General features: G+C 39.9%; 2 protein-coding genes across 3 annotated transcripts in view; one reads left to right on the forward strand and one right to left on the reverse strand.

The window, feature by feature from the left end:
* The window catches only part of mmadhca (metabolism of cobalamin associated Da), a 5,544-nt gene extending 3,737 nt beyond the window's left edge, over positions 1-1,807 (forward strand). For both annotated transcript variants that reach the window (XM_005739871.1, XM_005739872.1), the window contains exons 6-8: positions 315-436; positions 514-600; positions 982-1,807. In XM_005739871.1, coding sequence (XP_005739928.1) covers positions 315-436; positions 514-600; positions 982-1,200 — 428 coding nt within the window. In that variant the 3' untranslated portion in view covers positions 1,201-1,807. The remainder of the gene's footprint in view (positions 1-314; positions 437-513; positions 601-981) is intronic.
* Positions 1,808-1,882: 75 nt separating this feature from the next.
* On the reverse strand, positions 1,883-14,384 carry lypd6 (LY6/PLAUR domain containing 6). Its single transcript, XM_005739870.2, has 5 exons — positions 14,321-14,384; positions 6,575-6,724; positions 3,478-3,576; positions 2,573-2,703; positions 1,883-2,502 (listed from the first exon to the last, which is right to left on the reverse strand). The coding sequence occupies exons 2-5, from the start codon at positions 6,690-6,692 to the stop codon at positions 2,323-2,325; spliced, it is 528 nt and encodes a 175-aa protein (XP_005739927.1). The 5' UTR covers positions 6,693-6,724; positions 14,321-14,384; the 3' UTR covers positions 1,883-2,322.
* Between the last annotated feature and the right edge of the window lie 4,429 nt (positions 14,385-18,813).

Below are 18,813 nucleotides of genomic sequence, written 5' to 3' on the forward strand. Positions count from 1 at the left end.
AATACACATGTGCGGCTTGGCACTTGTGCTGTACGTAACAAGTAACGCGACGTGACGCTGCGGCTGTGATTGGTTCGGCTCTGCGCTACTTAATTCGGATTGGCTGTTCTTTTTTTCTTTTCTTTTTTTTAAGAGGACAAGAGCGATGAGGTCTATCACAATAGTTAAATTTTTCTATTGAGAAAAAGTATATGTATATATATATATGTATTTCGTTATCGTTCTATCGCCCAGCTCTAGTTTGAGGCATGTCATACAGAGATGAAAAGAGTTATAATTGGCTTTATTAACATACGTGCGCCTCTGTGTCTCAGATCTGGAGCAGTTGTTTCCTTCGGCGCCCACAGTTTCCATCACAGTGGTGACGGTCACGCAGACGAGCGGTCGGTCAGAGGACAAGGAGACAGAGCTGGATAGAGACCAGCTGCTAAGTAAAGTAAGTCCTCGTGTGTTGCCCATTACAGACTTCAGAGGTTGTAGCAGTTGGTGACTGTGACTTTGTCCTAACTGCAGTTTGTGAGCGGGGCAAAGGAGATGTGTTTCGCTCTGTGGACTGCAGGATACTGGGCGGACTTCATTGACCCAACAACGGGAGCAGCAGTGAGTAATTCTGTGTTCACTGTGCCTGTTCTTTACTGTCTCAATCTGCAATCTAAACTCCCAAAGCATATACTTATTCTATGAATGAAGCTTACGTTAGTTTAATTTTCTTTGATAGAAAAAATGTTATATTGAAGTAGTTGTCTGTTGGGTGGGAAAAGCCCAAACACATTATGATGTGAAACCACACATGCTTATAAACCTTTTGGTTACATTGTTTGGAAAATCTGGAAAAATGTATTTTCCCTTGTAACATTTCTAGAGATTTTTCCCGTTAAACTTCCTGTCAACTCAAATTCTGGTAGTTCAGCTGTGAAAACTGAGGACAACAAACAGAACAATATTGTTTTAATTATGGAATTTCCCCCCTTTCCTCAACAGTTCTTTGCGTCTCCATTGGGCGAAACCACACTGCGAACAGACAGTGAGCTGGGACATCGGGGCTTTCACATCGAGGTGTCGAGCTCCTGCACAGTCATCCGCCATATCCTCAGGGGGACTCCTTTGTTTGTGGGGACTATTTTCACCAACGCACCTGTTCAAAGTGCTGCTGTTGCTAGACTTCAAGGATTTTCAGACGCACTCAATGATGAGGAATAAACTTTTTTTTTCTTTTTTTTAAAAAATAGAATAGAATCAAATTCAAACAGAAGGGTTCTGTTTATGGTTTGGAGAAGCCGCTAACGTTTCCTGTTATGGAGCTGGTTTGTATCAATGGGAAGTTGTGTAATGTTGTAACACAAAGCATCTGTGCAGACCTCTGTGTTGCTAAGGATCTAACTGACACTCTAATGCGGACGTCAGCGCTGTGTCTGACTGACAGAAGCGTTACCCTGCTCTGCATGCAGGGAGACACTCAGAGAAGAAACAATTTCACCATGTGCTTCATCTGTAGACAATGTTCATATTTTACAGTTTGAGTATTTATGAAATACTGCGACAGATGTTCTACAGCTGTTGGTGCTAACTACCAGGAAAATCTCTCCGTTTCAAACACCTTAACATGTTAGCGGCTCATATTCTTTTTACAGCAGCAAGTACAGTGTTGGTTTTCTCTGATCTGTTGCACACAGTGTAAAGAAACAATGGAGAAATATTATAAATAGTTTCAGAAGATTTCAATTTATTATGGGAACAGCTCCCAGAATGCACACTGACCTGGATGAACATGGACACACTGCTTATTAAATTATATTTATGTACTTCAGCTTTTTTGTGACTGGCTGTGTCTTGCAAACAGGTTTGAACAGCAAGTGGGCGGAGCTTCAGTGCTGTCAACCAGTGCTCTGATGACCATATTAGGGAGTCCTGAGAGCTTGAAAAAGGGAGGCAACTGGACTTCTTTAGGTTTTAAAAATCCAGATGTCTTCTCTTATTATTGTTTAAGTCTATAATGATCTACCATATTAGGGATAGTCAGCATCGTCACGCAGAGCCAGGAGTAGAAGACATATCTGAGACAGTGTTTAGATCATTGTGAAGCCTGAGCTTTTGACTCAGATGTTTATTATGAGCTATATACAAAGTAACATTATAAATATAACAGAAAACACAGAAATGCAGATCGACTATTAAAAAAGTGGAAAAGAAGAAAGGAAACCAAAGTTGAATCAGTTGTCTTGCATATAAAAATGTCTTTAAACCTTCAGTTACTGAAACACGCAGCCAACACAGGTCCCAGTTCTGCCACTACACATACCAGCTGTTCTCTTTCTACGTGTCTCAAACACGTCCAGCTGTGAAGATGACAACAATGATGGCGATGATGATGAAGCACAGCGCTCTAGAATGAAGACTCCCGCTCAAACTAACCAAAGGAGAAATGGAGGAGAAAATGGCACTGCTGTCATTTCTGGGCACCAACACGTTGCAGATGTTCCCCTCACAGCAGGAAGAGCACACCTGAGGGATGAGAGGAAAGCCTATCACGTTAAGGTTGAGGAGACATCTGAAGGCAGAGCTCTCCACGTACCTGGTAGCCAGTATCGGCAACGTCAGCACAGCCAGTGAACAGACACTCCTCCAAGGTGGCACAGCGCTTGGTCACAGACACACTTTCCCCACTTCTATCCATCATGTGGAGGGTGGAGCAGTATTTAGTATCTGAAGGACAGTAAAATTCCCTTCATGTGACCAATTATGTCTTAATAACTTGACAGATTCACAGGCAGCCCCAATATGAGGAGTACAAAGTTTAAAAGTGCCAAGAAATATTTAAATTTAGAAAGATAAGAACTACCAAACGGTACTCTTCAGTGCATGACACTTTCAGCTTTTGGTGATCACAGTTTGTTTAGAGAGTTGGATGGCAGGTAGATGATTTTCAGATTCCACAGTGGGCTCTGGCCCTACTGAGTTTGGGAAAACGTGTTTCCATCAACTCTGTCTAACTGCACATTAAGAATGTGTTCCAGTTGCCAAGCAGATGTAGATCCCCGTGAAGTCGACCGAATGTGCGAAGTAAAATTCCAAGAAGTAGGAAGCAAAGTTCCTCTGATGAAAGATAACTGTGGGAACACCTGTTCATCACTACGTTCTACACTGATGAGCAAGATTAGCCATCAGTCGTCACACCTTGCTGAAGTGTTGGCAAAAAGGGCATGCAAATGAGATTTTGGAGAAGGGGGGGGCTAGCATCTCCCTCCACTCACCTCCAAAACCACCTGTAGGCCACTTCCGCTTAAAAGTTCTTCCTTCCTACCAAGTCCTAGCAAATTATTATAAATATTGTTTATATCAATCTATTTTATTTATTTTAATCATTTTGTTGATGTTCGTTTGTAGCGCATTCCCAAAGAAACACATTTCTCAAGAGAAGTCACTTGAACTGACATCTCCTTGAGCAGGCAGCCACAGATGAATCAAAAGCTGACGTACCCTTTGGACAGTACACGTCCGGGGCCCAGCGGTTGCAGTCGTAGTTGTCTACAGCATCTTGGCATGTGAAGCACTTGAATCCGCCAGGGTAAGGAGTAGCTGCGGAGACACAACTGTATTCAGTTTTAAGTTCAATAAGTGAAGAAGGCGTGTTTTCATTCGTCCTGTGTGTAATATCATTCCTGCAGAAAGGGACCTTCATTCATCAACCTTCTGGGGTGTTTTTTTTAAATTAGCTCATTCAATCACTGTACACTTTCTCTGTGTTTCTGGGTGATTTCAGAATCATAAGAGAGACGAATGTCCTAAAATTCGTCCACCCCTGCCTTTTCCCTGGCTTCTGACATGGTTATGAAGTTGTCCTCAAAGCACAGGACCAGAAGATGTGAAGGGCTTGTTAATCAAAGCTGGAGGGGCCCCAAAACCAGGTGCACTTTGGTACGAATCTTCCTGAAACCAGTTTCCATCTTATCCTGAGGCTTGTTTTTCCGAGGTGCCCCGACTTCCTTGCAAAGACGTGTGTTAGGTTTTTGGGGATTGGATACTGGGCTCAGGTTTGGATGTAAGATAGACAAAGCTCTTAAAGTATATAAACTATGACTCTCATAAGTATTCTCACAGATGAGAATCAAATCAAAACTGCTGCTGTTTGTACATAGTAAAACTGTTTTCATATTTCTTGTACCATTTCTATTTTGATGTATTTGTTTAATTCACATGTCACAATGTTCACACTGTTCAGGTTTGATGCTTTTCTTATTAAAATAAAGTGCTGTATGACTGTGGCCTGTAGTATAGTGCACTTTAAAGGTTACGTAAATAAATGTATATACCAAATTAACTGCAAGTTCATCCCAGACCAATTTCATTTTATATTAACATTATTTGTTGCAGAAAAGGTTTTGAAAAAAGTGTGTCGCTATGAGTCTTAAGACTGTGTTTGTGTTGTTCACAATTCCACGAGGCCGAGCAATTTGTGCACCTACAATGGCATAGATGACATCATGTTATTTTTGTTTCACAATACTAACATTTAATTTTTATCCCCAAAACATCAGTTTTCTGTGGCATATTACGACACTATCACTTTACCTAGAAACCACCTAGAAGCAGGCTAAAATTAGCTGCTTTTTTTTCTTTGCACACTTAAAAACACCCTGTTGTTTTATCAGTAACCTCTGATTTGCCCCAAAAAAGAAAAGTTATTGAGTAAGTAAGTCATGATTGATGTAGACAAATAACTTCCATAAGTTCTCGATGGGCAATTGAAATGTGTGAATACCAAGTGACAAAACTGCTTTTTTTGGTCATTAGTAACACAAAACCCACTGGTCTACAATGCTTTGTATACCACAGTGGGGAACATGTAAATTATGCATATATTACTAACTGTGTTAATAACTGTGACTGTCATCTGACTGTTACTTTAGAAAGGGCAGTGGCATTAGCATAGGTGCACTTTCTTGGTAAATACATTGGACACTTAATCATTTAAAATAAAACAAGCTGTTGTCCGGTTTTTTGTTTATTCTAGGCAGAAATTTCTGTCTATTGAGAAAAATCTACTAAAACTACTAAATTAAAACAAATCATGTTACTGTCTAACATGTTTCTCATTAAAGTAAGACACTTTAGCGGTTTTACTGGATATTTATGTTTTAGCACATTTCATATATTCATTTAAATATTTGTATTTTGACTTTTAACTATTAGTTCTTTAATTCATTCAGTGTGTGAATAAACATGTATAGTATATCACAGTTGTTTTGTTCCTTTCACATCCTTATACAGTCCCTACTTTTATGCAAATCAGAGATGGATAAGCGGAAAATGTAAAAACTTCCTGATTTGAGATGAAATTACCCAAGTGTATACATTTATATGGATCATTTTAACCGCATTTTGAAATAATAATAAGAGTTGTAAAGTGCAGAATCCGAATATACAGGTAACCTAACGAGTGAAAGGTGTTTTAAGCTAGGGAAAAATCATTGGTAATGGAAATTCAGCTCAGGTGAACCTCTCAGTTTGTTGTCTCTATTCATGTGAGTCCTGCAGCTCATTTTTACATGAAGGCTCTGGCAGGTACACAAAAACTATACAAACACGCTTCTGGTTGTGAAACTTTGGGTTAATTAAAAATATGTCATTTGGTCAATCACCTTCTGATTTTCTGCTTATTTAACAATTATACTGATTACTAAAAAAGAAGCAATAAATCTGTAGCCTGTGCCATAGATGCTCTCCAAAGATTTATGGATACTCATCAGTCTACTCCACGTCTCTGACTCAGGGATCAAACAAGGACCAGCCACTTTTCAGTCAAAGAACAATCCTGTTATTCTCAACAAAGACACAAACCAATCGCTTTGATGATCATGAACCACATCCTTGTGTAATGAGTTTCCAAGATTTTTTTCAGGAATTTTGAAAAAGGATTCATCAGTGTTATTTCCAAGAATTAATTCCAAATAAAGATGAAATACATTTGATCTTTTAAAGGTGCAAGTTAAATAGCAGAACTGTAACTTGTAACTGGAATAAGTTCACTTAATATATGTTAGTGTTTTAAGAACACACATTTCAATCAGTGTAATCTATGTTATAACAGCCCTAATCTGTTGCTTTTGTTTGTCTGTCATACGTCAATGGCTGAGAGAATGAAAGCTGCAGAACCAGCTTACAATCAGAGAAGGATGCCAACTATACTTTTATATATTTATATTTTAACATATTGTAATAAACTGTTGTTTTGGCAGCTACAACTGATTTAAATACAAAACGAAACTTTCCATTAAGTTTTATTTGTGCATGTGTTGCGTTTAAATGCATCTGTACTCACTCGTTATTCATTCAGTTAACATGACTTTTGTACCTTTGTAACATTTATTTATTTAAATAAAACAACAGTTTTGTTTTCTACACCGTGCTTGCTTTCTGCTTTTCTTGCAGCTTGTTTCCGATAGATATTATTAAAATGTTCCATTCAAGTTCAGTGCACGCTATTTAAAAACAATGCCGCTAATGTTATTCAGTCATATTCAGTATCAAACCTTTAAACAAATTGAGATGTAAAATAGTACTCCTATACTCCTACTTGAGGGGTGCAGCAGGATGATATCCTTCATGGTGAAGTCCCGTGACTGCGCAGTTTTCACCCAGTCAGTGATGGTGGTCAGCAGCAGGACCCAGGCCACTGTTGGCCAGGCCTCCATTATTGCACCAGAGTGTCTTCATGCACTTAGGCCTGTTGAACATGAGTGGATTAAAATGACAATATTAGCTTTTCCACCATCCCTGGACTCGCACCAGTTTGCATACAGGGAGAACCGGTCAACCGAGGATGCGATCGCCACAGTGCTGCACACATTACTGAAGCACTTGGAACACAGGAACACCTATGCACGGCTCCTCTTTGTAGACTACAGCTCGGCTTTTAATACCATCCGGCCATACAAACTCCGTCCCAAACTCCACCAACTGGGACTCAACTCCTCTCTGTGCAACTGGATTGTGGACTTCCTCACTAACCGTAGACAGAGTGTCAGAGTGGGTAAGAACACCTCTTCCACCCTTGTGGTCAACACCGGTGCCCCTCAGGGGTGTGTTCTGAGCCCTCTGCTATACACTCTCTTCACCCATGACTGTGTTTCCTCCTGCGCGTCCAATCTCATTGTTAAGTTTGCCGATGACACTACAGTGCTCGGACTTATATCCAACAACGATGAGACAAACTACAGGACAGAGGTGCAACAACTAGAGTCATGGTGCCACGACAATAACTTGGTCTTAAACACCAAAAAGACCAAGGAGATCATTGTAGATTTCCGGAAGAAGGGTCATAACAACCATCTGCCTCTCTTCATTGGCAGTGAGGCGGTGGAGAGGGTGAGCAGTTTTAAATTCTTGGGGTTAACTGTGACCGAGGACCTGTCCTGGGGCAACCATATCACCTCAGTTGCACGGAAGGCCCAACAGCGCCTCTACTACCTGAGGAGACTGCGGAGCGCACACATTCCCAGATCTCTGATGTTGAACTTCTACAACTGTGCCATCAGCAGCGTTCTGACGTATGGATTTCTAGTGTGGTTCCCCAGCTGCACCAAGGCCGATCAGCAAGCACTCCAGCGGGTGGTGAAAGAAGCTGGCAGAATTATTGGAACAAGTCTGCCAGAGATCAGTAATATCTTCCCCACTCGCTGTCTGAGGAGGGTGCACAGTATCCTGCGGGACCAACATCACCCTGCGCGCCACCTTTTCCATCTGCTGCCCTCAGGGAGAAGGTACAGGTCTATACAGGCCAGAACATCCAGACTGGCCAACAGCCTGTATCCACAGGCTGTGAGGCTCCTGAACTCTCTGCCCCCCTCTCACGGACAATAACCATATCCAACTTCTTAATAGCAATGAACTGGTCTGCATTGGTGCATCATATCTTTATTCTCTTCCCCCTCCTGCCCCCCCCGCCCCTCTTTCTTAAATAGATAACTATCATATCTGATATCATATCTCACAGTACAATAATATTGAATGGGTTGCATTGTTGTACTTTGTCATGTTTCTCAGGTCTTTGTCTGAATTTCTACCAACATTACTTGTCATGTTCTCATGTTATTGCTAAGGATTGTCTTATTGCATTGGAGTCACACCGGGTTAAATATGTACACTTGGGTTTTAAGGGGTATTTATTATTCTCTTCTTTTTTTGGGTTGTATGGAAGCCCCAAACGCAATTTCATTGTTCTTGACAATGACAATAAATAAATACTACTACTACTAGAGAATCTTAAACGGATAAAGAATGTAAACACTCAGCCTCCCAGAGCTTTTTTTAAAGATACTACAGAGTCTTTTTAATGTATTGTTTTTTTTAGTGTACAAGAAAGCATGATTAACCCACAGTTGAACTCAACGAAACATCAACAAAAGGCTTCAAGTGGCTAATAATAGAACCAATAAGTCTATAAATGTGACCACCTGTGTTCCTTCTCATGCTGTGAGCCTGCTTCATTAATCAAATGTCAAAGGAACTCTACGAGCCAGCTTTAAGCCTCAGCATCCCTTTCTGGATTTAACAGATCATGAAAGTGCTGATATTTCCATATTTTACTCAAGAAACTGAACACTGGTCATGTAAACCTATATTAATGCTCTCATTATTTTAATGCCAATCAATAAAACTCTCTAGAAACTATTCTTGAACTAATCTGAAGGTAATATGAAGTTTATAGGTCTGTAGCAATTGACCCTGCAGAAAGTTGGTATCCTCTGTGGACTATGCGCCCCAGCATCCACTAACCAGCATCACCACCTGCAGGAGCCACCATAGAGGTCAAGTGTAGTGCATATCAGCTGGAATGGGAGAGGACCTGATGAGCCGATCCCTGACTGTTGAAATTAGCTCTATTGACACAAAATGTCACCTGTCTCGTGGAGAAGGAGACTGAGCTAGTGGTTGAGGTTATTGGAATCAGTCTCCTGTAAAGGGGCTGGGCTCCCTCCAGTCTGGGGTTGCCCTTGGTGAGAGATTGCGGGCAAGGGTAGGTAGGTATACTTGTATCCTCCATTGGAGTACTTTCTATATGTTGGGGTTCTCCCCGTGGAAGAGAGTTGTCCCTGACTATTACTTCAGCTTATGCACCAAATTATACTTCAGAGGTACACACAGCCTTCCTGTAATCACTGAAAAAAAAGAGTATGGTTTGGGTAACCTGTGGGACTCCAGAGGAAGCTGACAGGTACCAGCTGGCAGATTGCAGCTTATGTAGTAGCTGAAACAAAAAGTCTGGTGTGGGAAAAGTTTGGTGAGCTCGTGGAACAAGACTTTTGGTCAGCGTTGAAATGATTCTGGCAAACCACCAGATGACACAAGAGAAAAGTGGTGCTCTATCTATCTATAGGGGTGCTGCTGACTTCAGCTGAGGATACAGTTGGAATTCTTCAAGGATCCCCTCAATCCCAGTGACAATGCTTAGAGAAAGCAGAGTCTGGGGACGATGGGGACAACTTGCCCATTATTAGAAGTGAGATCACTGAAGCAGGTAAACAACTACTTGGTGGCAGGATCAGTGGGGAGGGTTCCTGAAACCTCTGGACGTTATGGGGCTTTCTTGGTTGACATCCCTCTGCTACATCACATACAGATCTGGGGCAGTGCCTCTGAACTGGCAGACTGGGGTGGATGTTCCCATCTTTAAAAAGGTTGACCAGAGGGTGTACTCAAATTGCAGGAGGATCACACTACTCAGACTCCAAAGGAAGATGTACGTCAACGTACAAGAGAGGAGACTATGTCCTGAACCTTGGATTCAGGCGGAACAAAGCGGTTTTCTTCCTGGTCATGGACCTCTGGACTCTTTGGGTTGTGTTGGAATTTCCCAGTCAGTCTACATGTGCTTTGTGGACTTGGAGACTGTATTCAGTCACATGTGTAAATGCTATTAAATAATGTTCTGTGTAGAGTTCATGATGTGGATGATTGATTTATAATGGATTACATAATTTCATGAATATATATAGTTAGTGTTAAAAATATCTTTATTTGAAATGTACATGTGTAAAGTGTAAGAGCTGGTGTCTCATGAGAATACCCTTAACGAGAGTAAGCGAGACCTTTCGTGTACTGCGAGGGAGCAGATGTCTCTCATGAAGCGTGTTAAGCTAAAGGTTTATTAAAAGAAAAGCAGCACAAGGACTTAAGGACCTCTTTTCAGGACAAACAGTCAGTGAGGTAGTTGTCATTTGAGAAATGTTTTTATTTGTGTTTGGACTTAATATGTGTACTGTGAAGTTGCTAAATGGTTTGTACTGTTCACTCGTGACCAGTTCTCATGGCGTATTGGCGTACTGGTGATGGTGAAGCTGAGGAGGAGAGAAAGCCCAAGTAATAAACGCCTGTTTCAAAGAACCGACCAGTGTCTGTGTCGTGAAGAGAGCTACAACATGCAGCTTCAGGAGCATGGAGTATCTGGCTTGTTGCTACTAGCCATTCAGCCCCCGCTCAACCGCAGTGATAGTTTGGTCCACATTGCCAACAATAAGTCAGAGTCATTGTAGTAAAGCTATTTATTTTGCTATAATTAAAGCCTCATAGAGGATTTTGAGATTGTATTGATATTATATCTCAATCCTGAGCTTTCAGTTAGAGTCCAGTCAGAACACTCCCTCTTTTTAGATTCACTGAGACGTCAATCAGTGAATTACACACCAGATGACCTGGTTTTATCCCTGACTTTTATGTTTTATCCCCAGGCACTGTGCCAGACTGTGGGGCTGTAAATGCTTGTTTTCTTTGCATTATGCATGCCCCAGTAAAATGGATCCACATCTTTACTTTGGTCCAAACACCCATAATGTAAAGTGCTACAAGAACACACTTGTTTTACTTCCAACACAAAGACATGATTATAAGTCATAAGACCTGAAACTAAAATAATTTCATTAAAAGGAAGCTTAGTAACTGATTGACCACATACATTTTCAGGCTAAAAATGTTAATTTTCAATGAGTCCAGGTTCTCAAATGTGAAAATGAATGCCACAGTGTCTAAGTGGTAGTTAATATTCAGGATTAAAATAATTAAAACCTCCTCTCTAGATTTGCATGTCTTTTCAGCATGTGAGAAACTAATAAACACACGAAAACACAAAAAGGTCTGTAAATCAGGCTTAATAACAGGATTAATCTAAAGCCTTCACAGCGGTCTCCTAGTCGTCAGAGAGGTCTCCTCCTATTGCATTCATCAAGCTCCTCGAAGCACAGTGCTACTGTATAGCTCTTAATCATACGCTGTATGCTGAAAGAAAAACTTGAGATTAGGTCCCAAACTTTGAGCTGTCTGAAGGATCCCTGGCTTTGCCTGCAGTAAAATCTGTTTTTAGGTCTGAGAGGAGAAGGCAGGAGTGCAGGGATTACATACAAAGGCTCCCTGTTATAACTGGGGGGATGGAGAGGTTTCAATCAGCACCAACCAACTCCTTCGGGTCCCGGTTAAAAGGCTGTAGAAGGCTAAAAGAATCTGAAGGAGAGTCCGTCAAGACAACAGGGGATGAAGTTCAGAGATAGTGTAAACTGTAGATTGTTACCTGCTTAGTTACACATCTGGATGCATCCACACATTACAAAAAAAACTAATGTGATGCAGATGTATCGGCTAAATTGAAAGAAATGGGTCGGAGTTTAAGATGAATCTTATGAATATATATTACTTGACATGCACTAATGAAAAAAGCGACAGACCTAAACTGTCGTATGGACATCATGAAGTTCATAATTAGAATTATTTGCACTTCATTTTTGGCATAAAAGAAAGTAATGTGCAGAAACATGTGCAACTTGTTACATCTTAGAAGAGAAGATGTGGAGGCAAATATAATGAAAGACTAATTAGTGACAGAACACAACTGGAAACTACAATATGTCACATAAAAAAGTTCAAAACAAAAAAGAGCAAAACATTAATTGATCTAATAATAATGGCGGCTCCAGTGGTTCCAAACCATTTCAGTTAACTATACCTCCACAGCCACAGCTATGTCAAATAAACTCAAATATCACCTCACTGATGATGAGATCATTTCAGTGTAATTTAACCTGATTTTTTTTTTAATTGAACAATGTTTAATTTTGCTGTGATATTTACAATACAATCGAACTTGAATGCAGGGTTAGTTAAATTATGTACTTTTGTAGTACAACCATTTCAACATCATCATAATTTATCTGTGTGGTCACTGTATTAGCTTTTTACATGTATCATTTGGCCATTATTTTGAACAATTTTATTTAACCACCTGCCCCCTAACGCTATGTAGCTAGCTTAAATGTTAAATGTTAATCCAGTAATGTTAGCTTGATACTAGATATTCATTATACACAGATTTTTTTATTAGTATTTTCCACTACTATTTCAACTACTACGTTTAGACATGAACTAATAGTATATAATAGTGTAACCCATATATAAATATAAATTGTTTATTTTAACCATTATCTGTGCTGATGGCTAATTATTAGCCATTATGGCAACCATTATCCAGTGCCAAACTATCATAATGAAATGTATATTAAGTTTTTATTGCAATTTTTAGCAAATAACTACAACCTTCTTTACGGTAAATAGCTTTTAGCCAAATATCTTAACTGCTATGAAATTTTAGCTAACTATTGAAACTGAACAGTCTCAGCAGGTTTGCCTGAATATTATCATTATCATTTTAGCTAATTTAACACTTTTCCCATTACATTTTAAACTTCAGATAACTTTTTCTCTTGTTTTAGCTATTATATTTCCAAAATCATAATGTTCTAGTGTTGCACTTGACTCAGAATGTCTTCATTTCCTTTAGTTTACACCCAGGCAAACTCAGTTGTTGAGCTAATAGATCTAATTTAGTAAAATCCACTAACTCACCCTGCAGTCTGACCTGACAAAAATAGCTGGCTTATTGCTCCAAATTGGTCATGTGTTTCAAAAGAATACTTGATCAACATTTAGACCACCAGGGTTGACTTTGAAGATCAGCAGCTCAGCTCTATTGACCAGACACATATGGCAGGGGCTTAACTTCTTTCATTCCACTGATTTTCTCCCTATCTATCACGTCAGAGATAATTGACTGCATTCACAAAATTCTTGTTTCTCTTGTATAATTAGGTGGTTGAAATGTCATAAATATAAAGTCCCCTTCCCAAGCATTGCCATCTGGATTTACTGACACACTACATCACTGCGTGATTTTTGTGAGGTTTTTGCTTAGCTCATAAAGCATCTGACATTTTAACATTGTTAAACATGACCAAAAAGGTCACAGTTGGCCAGACACTCTAAATGAATGTAGTCTCCTTACTGCCTATTTGTATTAGCTGATTCATTATGATACATAAATCAAGATAATATGACAAGCAGACATTCCTTAGAAGTACATGTGACCTGTGCTATATAACATTTATAATTGGATTATTATCTCTTGTTATCTCTAAAGCTGCTCCAACTTTAAACTGTAACCTATTGTGACCAAACTACAAAACTTGGCTTTAAAACCACAAAGCAGTCGTGCTGAGAGGTCAAGTCTAAAGAACTGGACTTTGTGTGTATTTAAAATTTTTATCAACATTTGGGTAGCATAGCTTCCACACTATAAGGAGGGATTTAATTGAGTCCAATACAAGATTTTTGCAATGTAGCTGCTCATATTTATATGTAAAATAGGGGTGTGAGACATGTAGGTCAGGACCAGAACTGACCCAAAAACTCCAGGTTTTGTTCATTGGCACATCTACTTTGAAGGACATGCAATGAAACATGTAGTATAAACTGTACTTTTTGAAAAGAAAGGCAGATTAAATATAGCTTTACTGGTTTGGCGACACTTCAGAATAAACTGGGTTATATGCGGCCCATGAACTCAAATGTAATGTTCTTATAGCTGTCAAAATAATTCAATCATTAAGCAGAATATAATGTAGATAATGTAGATAATACTTTACGGACTGTAGCACTTCACACAAAGTCTACCACATTAAAAGCACCATGGAAACTTGTGTAATCACAGTAAATTTACAACTTTTAACAAGGTACAAAGATTTACTGGGTTCCCACATAGTTCAGTTTAAGATCATATGCTGTCTCCACAACTATATTTGCTCTTCACTGAAATGGTGAATATGAACTAAATCTCACGATCAAAAACATGACAGCATTTCATGAAATATCATATCTTCAATTCATCTAAACGTAACGCTTCTCAATTGCACTGGTGCGCACGGAATTGATTTAAAATTACATGTGTTAGTACAGCTTGACTCTACGACTTTATCGCAACACTATTTTAATAAGAACTTACCAGCTTTAAATGCTCGATAGGACGCTCTCCATTCGGCGCGGATGAAGCTCAGAAACTAGTGAAGTGCAGCTCGGCGCGGCTGAGGAGGGGAGGGGGAGGCTGCAACGTCACAGACATCGGCACTCCCACAAATAGAAATGGATCATACAAAAAACAATGTTTTTTAATTCACCTTTTTTTCATGGCGGGGATTTATATATTATATATAGCAATGCACTGATATACAAAAATTTCCCCCTTATCAAAATGTATTACTTTCATAAACGAATTAATAAGTATATGTACGCTATTTTTCTTTTTTTCCCCTTTTTTTTCTTAATTTGATAAAATACTTTTTACAATGTTGCTGAAGTTTAAGTGAATGTGTTATTTTTGCCAGTTTTAGCCGCAACATCAGGTGTTTGTGAGTGGGAGGGGCAGCGTCCAGCCTCCTCAGTGGAATTGCCCTCCTGGCCAATAGGGAACAGAATGCTAGTAGAGGTGCCTCATTCCCACTGATGCCAAAGAGAGAAAGCAGGGGTCCAGGTGGCAGCATCACACTGAGAATCCTGGACAAGGTATGGAAAACCTTTGTCCAGAACTGGTCAAGTTGGGACAAGACCAGTACATATGGATCAGTGAGGCTTCAGCAGTTTTGCATCTATCACAATATGGAGTGATTTCAGAATAGATCTGAGATAATCTGGATTTTGAGAAGTGGGCTCTATGCACCACTTTTAACTGGATTAAACAGTGGCAGGCACATAATGATGTTGTGTTGACATTTTAGTAGGGACATAATTTCCAGGGGGGTTAGGGGGGCTATGACCCCCCCCCCCCCAATAAAACTATGAATTATCTTGCATAAATAGGCTGTTGATTTTCTTTACTCATTTCAGTTATTACCAGCAAAATAGTTGCATGTTTTAATTTACCCAATTTAACCCAGATTTATTTATTTATTTAGACAGAGATCTTGACTCCCTCAATGTTCAGCACAAAGTTACACCGATGCATGTTAGCTTATGGAGGCCCATGTTTTGTCATGTCTAAGTCTCCTGCCCATAATGTTCTGAGTTTGGATGAAGGGGTTTGTGTCAAGTTTAATATTTTTTCGTAAAGCAGGGAGATCAGCCCTCTATTGGTCGGATTGAGTTGTAGGATAGTTTCTAATAGTGTAGCTCTGGTAGAGGGCTTGAGCCTCAAATCTGGGAATGAATAAAGTGCCTGACTTGCAAGTAACTGAAAAAGTGTTTTGGTGGTAGATTGTATTTATTAGCAAGTTGTTCAAATGATGCTAGTTTGTTGGCTATGAACAGGTCTTTAAAGCAAGTTATTCCACTTCTGTGCCACTCCACAAACCCACTGTCCTGTGTAGAAGGTTTAAAGAAATGGTTAGATGCAGTGGGGCTGAGAGGGGAGAAGTCACAGAGATGAAAGTATTTCTTATACTGGCCCCATATTTTCAGTAAGTGTTCAGAAGGTTCAGTTTATACCCAAAAGCTGACCAAATTGACCAAGCAGATTTAATGTAGATGGTAATGAAGTTGAAGGCTTAGAAATAAAAAGCAGGAGATCATCTGCATAAAGCGAGACCTTGTGTTCGATGGTATTTCTCCAAATGCCGTGTACTTCTTTGCAACTGTGAAACGCAATGACAAGGGGTTCTACGGCCAGATTAAAATCCAGGGGGCTGGGAGGACATCCCTGGCGTGTGCCCCTGTGAAGTTTGAATGGTTTTGACAATTGGACGTTAGTCTGTTTTGTAGCAGATAGCTGAGAGTAGAGCAGTTTAATCCATCCATAATTTTGCTCCAAAACCAAGAGAGATTGTCGAAGTCAACTCGATCAAAGGCTTCTTCAGTGTCCAGAGAGACAACATATTCATCAGCATCTGTAGAGCTGAAATAAACTATGCTAAATAGCCTTCTTACATTAAAACGGTGACCTTTAATGAAGCCTGTTTGGGCTTTTGAAATAATTGTTGGGAGAACCAATTGTAGTCTACGGGCAAGAATCTTGGCTAATATTGTAGCATCTGTGTTCAAGAGAAATTTGTCTAAAAGAGTCACATTCCATCGGATCTTTTCCTTTCTTTGCAATAAGTGTGGTACAGGCTTCATAAAATGACTGAGGAAGAGATCCTTGTTTAATGCAGTCAGTGAGGGTTATACTAAGCTGCGCAGACAGTAATGTAGTGCTCTGATTAAAAATTCTGATGGGAAACCATCCGGACCTGGACACTTGCCAGATTGCATTGAGGCTGTAGCTAAGGAAACTTCTGACTGAGAGGTAGAGTCATCCAGCCTTGTTTTAAGTTCTGGTGGAATTTCAGGAATGTTAAGTTTAGGTAGAAAGTCATTAATTGCATTGCAGCCAGTTTGTGACTCTGAGGTGTTAAAGTTCTGAGTAAAAATCCCAGAATACTTCATCAATGTTTCATGATCTGTAACCATGTTGCCATCTTGTGGTCGAGCTTCAAGAATACTTTGCCTTGCCCTAGAACTGTTGAGAAGGCTTGCCAGTAATTGGTGGGGTCTGTCACCATGCATGTAGAATTTTGATTTGTCAAGCAAGAGCAAACGTTCAGTTGATTAAGTTGTGAGTGGGTCAAGTCTTGTTTTGAGTTCAACATGCTTTTTAAACATTTCGTGACTCTGTTTGAGAGCATACTGGTCATCAGCCGCCTTAATTTGTTGCATTGACTTATTTCGCTCATAAATGGACTGTTTTTCAATTTTTGCTGAATAAGCAATAATCTGGCCTCTGATATAGGCCTTAAAGACATGTGATACAACAAGGCTGCAAGTATTAAGGGAGGAGCTAGTGGCAAAATAAAAGCATATCTCATCTTGGCGAAACTTCACAAAACTGTCATCTGACAGAAGGGTTGAATTGAAATCCTATTGTGCAGTTTTTATAGGAAGATGTGGAAGAGGCAGAGACAGAGTAAGTGGGGCATGATCTGAAATAACTATGCTATGGTAGGCACAGGAGTGGACCTGCTGCAGACAGTTAGTGTCAGTGATAAAGTAATTAATTCTTGAATATGGTGCACATGTGGGAAGTAGTAGTCTCTCTTGTGAAGATTTAAGAAATGCCAGACATGACACATTCTATATTCAGTTGATTTATAGAACAAAGACAAAGTACACATTCACCTTAAATGATAAGAACAGAATAACTATACAGTCCAGAACAGGTTAAAAAAAGAGGTTCATAGCAGTGACCCTCACCCTCGACAAACCCTCCCCCAGACAGAAAATAGCTGCCTCATCCGTAGAGCTCCGACATAATGTCCTTGTACTGCGCCTGCTGATTAAGGATCTCGGGATTGCAGTCCTCCACAATACCTCTTAAATGTGGACAAGCATCGTTAGTCAAAGTATAATTGTTCTGAAAGATCAACTGTGATAATATAGTCCTGATTAGAGGGGTAAATACATACAGTGTGAGGGGCGACAGAAGGATCTGGGCCTGTGGAGGTTTTTGGGCTGACATGTTAAACATCGCAATTTACAAAACACCAAACAAAGCAATAATTTTGGATGAATGGGGTTCTGGTAAGTGCTGGTCCAATGCCTTGCATTTCCTTTATTGTTTCATGAGTCTGTACTACCAAAGCATGCATGAATGTGTTTCTTTCAGATTACGTTTCAGAGTCAAAGATGGAAATTTCAGGGCTTGCATTTTTCTTGAGGAAATTACTGAGATACAAGCCGCACTAACTGCTTGTTCATTCACATTCCTTGACTCAAACACATGGTATGCTGCGACAGATAGATAAGCTCATCACTGACAGGCAGCAGCCCTCTGACCTGACTGGTTATGTGATCCGTTGTAGAAAGAGCACAGAGTGAGATAGCAGCCCTTCAGATCCTTGGCACATAGAGGAATTTATGTAGTAGGCACACAGATATGCTATAATATGCTATAAAGTCTGGACAGATGGCTACTGCTGAAAGAGCACCTCACAAATATGCACACTATTCAAATGAAAAAAAGTAAGAGCAGGAGAGACACGCAGAAAATTCCTAAAACTGTGGTTCCTATTGCACCAACTGTGATGAATCTGAATCAGTGAGTATAAAGCATATGTTGGATACCAGAGCTGGATACGGCTCATATTTCATGAGCCGTATGAGCATTTTAAAAGCAACTGTGCAGACCCGAGGTCAAAACAACATAAGCTTGTCACACCGTAAGGTAGAGATCCTACAATACGACAGCAATGATACGATGATCCACTAGAAGTGAGCACATGGCAACATTGGGGAGGATGAACTCCCTTTTAATAGGAAGAGACCACTTGACTAAACTAGGCTCAGGGTGGGGAAGACACCTGCTGCAAATCGGGGGACATAAAGACTTTAACTTTTTTTTTTTTTAAGTCAGTAGGAGTCAGTGTGGTCTAAAATATGGACTGGTACTGACTGATCAATGGAAAATGCATCTGTAGAGATACAGACTTTGAACTGTAGACTCATTCAATGCATTGTGCACATTTACAAGCT

The sequence above is a fragment of the Pundamilia nyererei genome, unplaced genomic scaffold (genome assembly GCF_000239375.1).
Source record: "Pundamilia nyererei isolate P.nyererei 1_Seehausen unplaced genomic scaffold, PunNye1.0 scaffold00094, whole genome shotgun sequence".
Classification (NCBI taxonomy): domain Eukaryota; kingdom Metazoa; phylum Chordata; class Actinopteri; order Cichliformes; family Cichlidae; genus Pundamilia; species Pundamilia nyererei.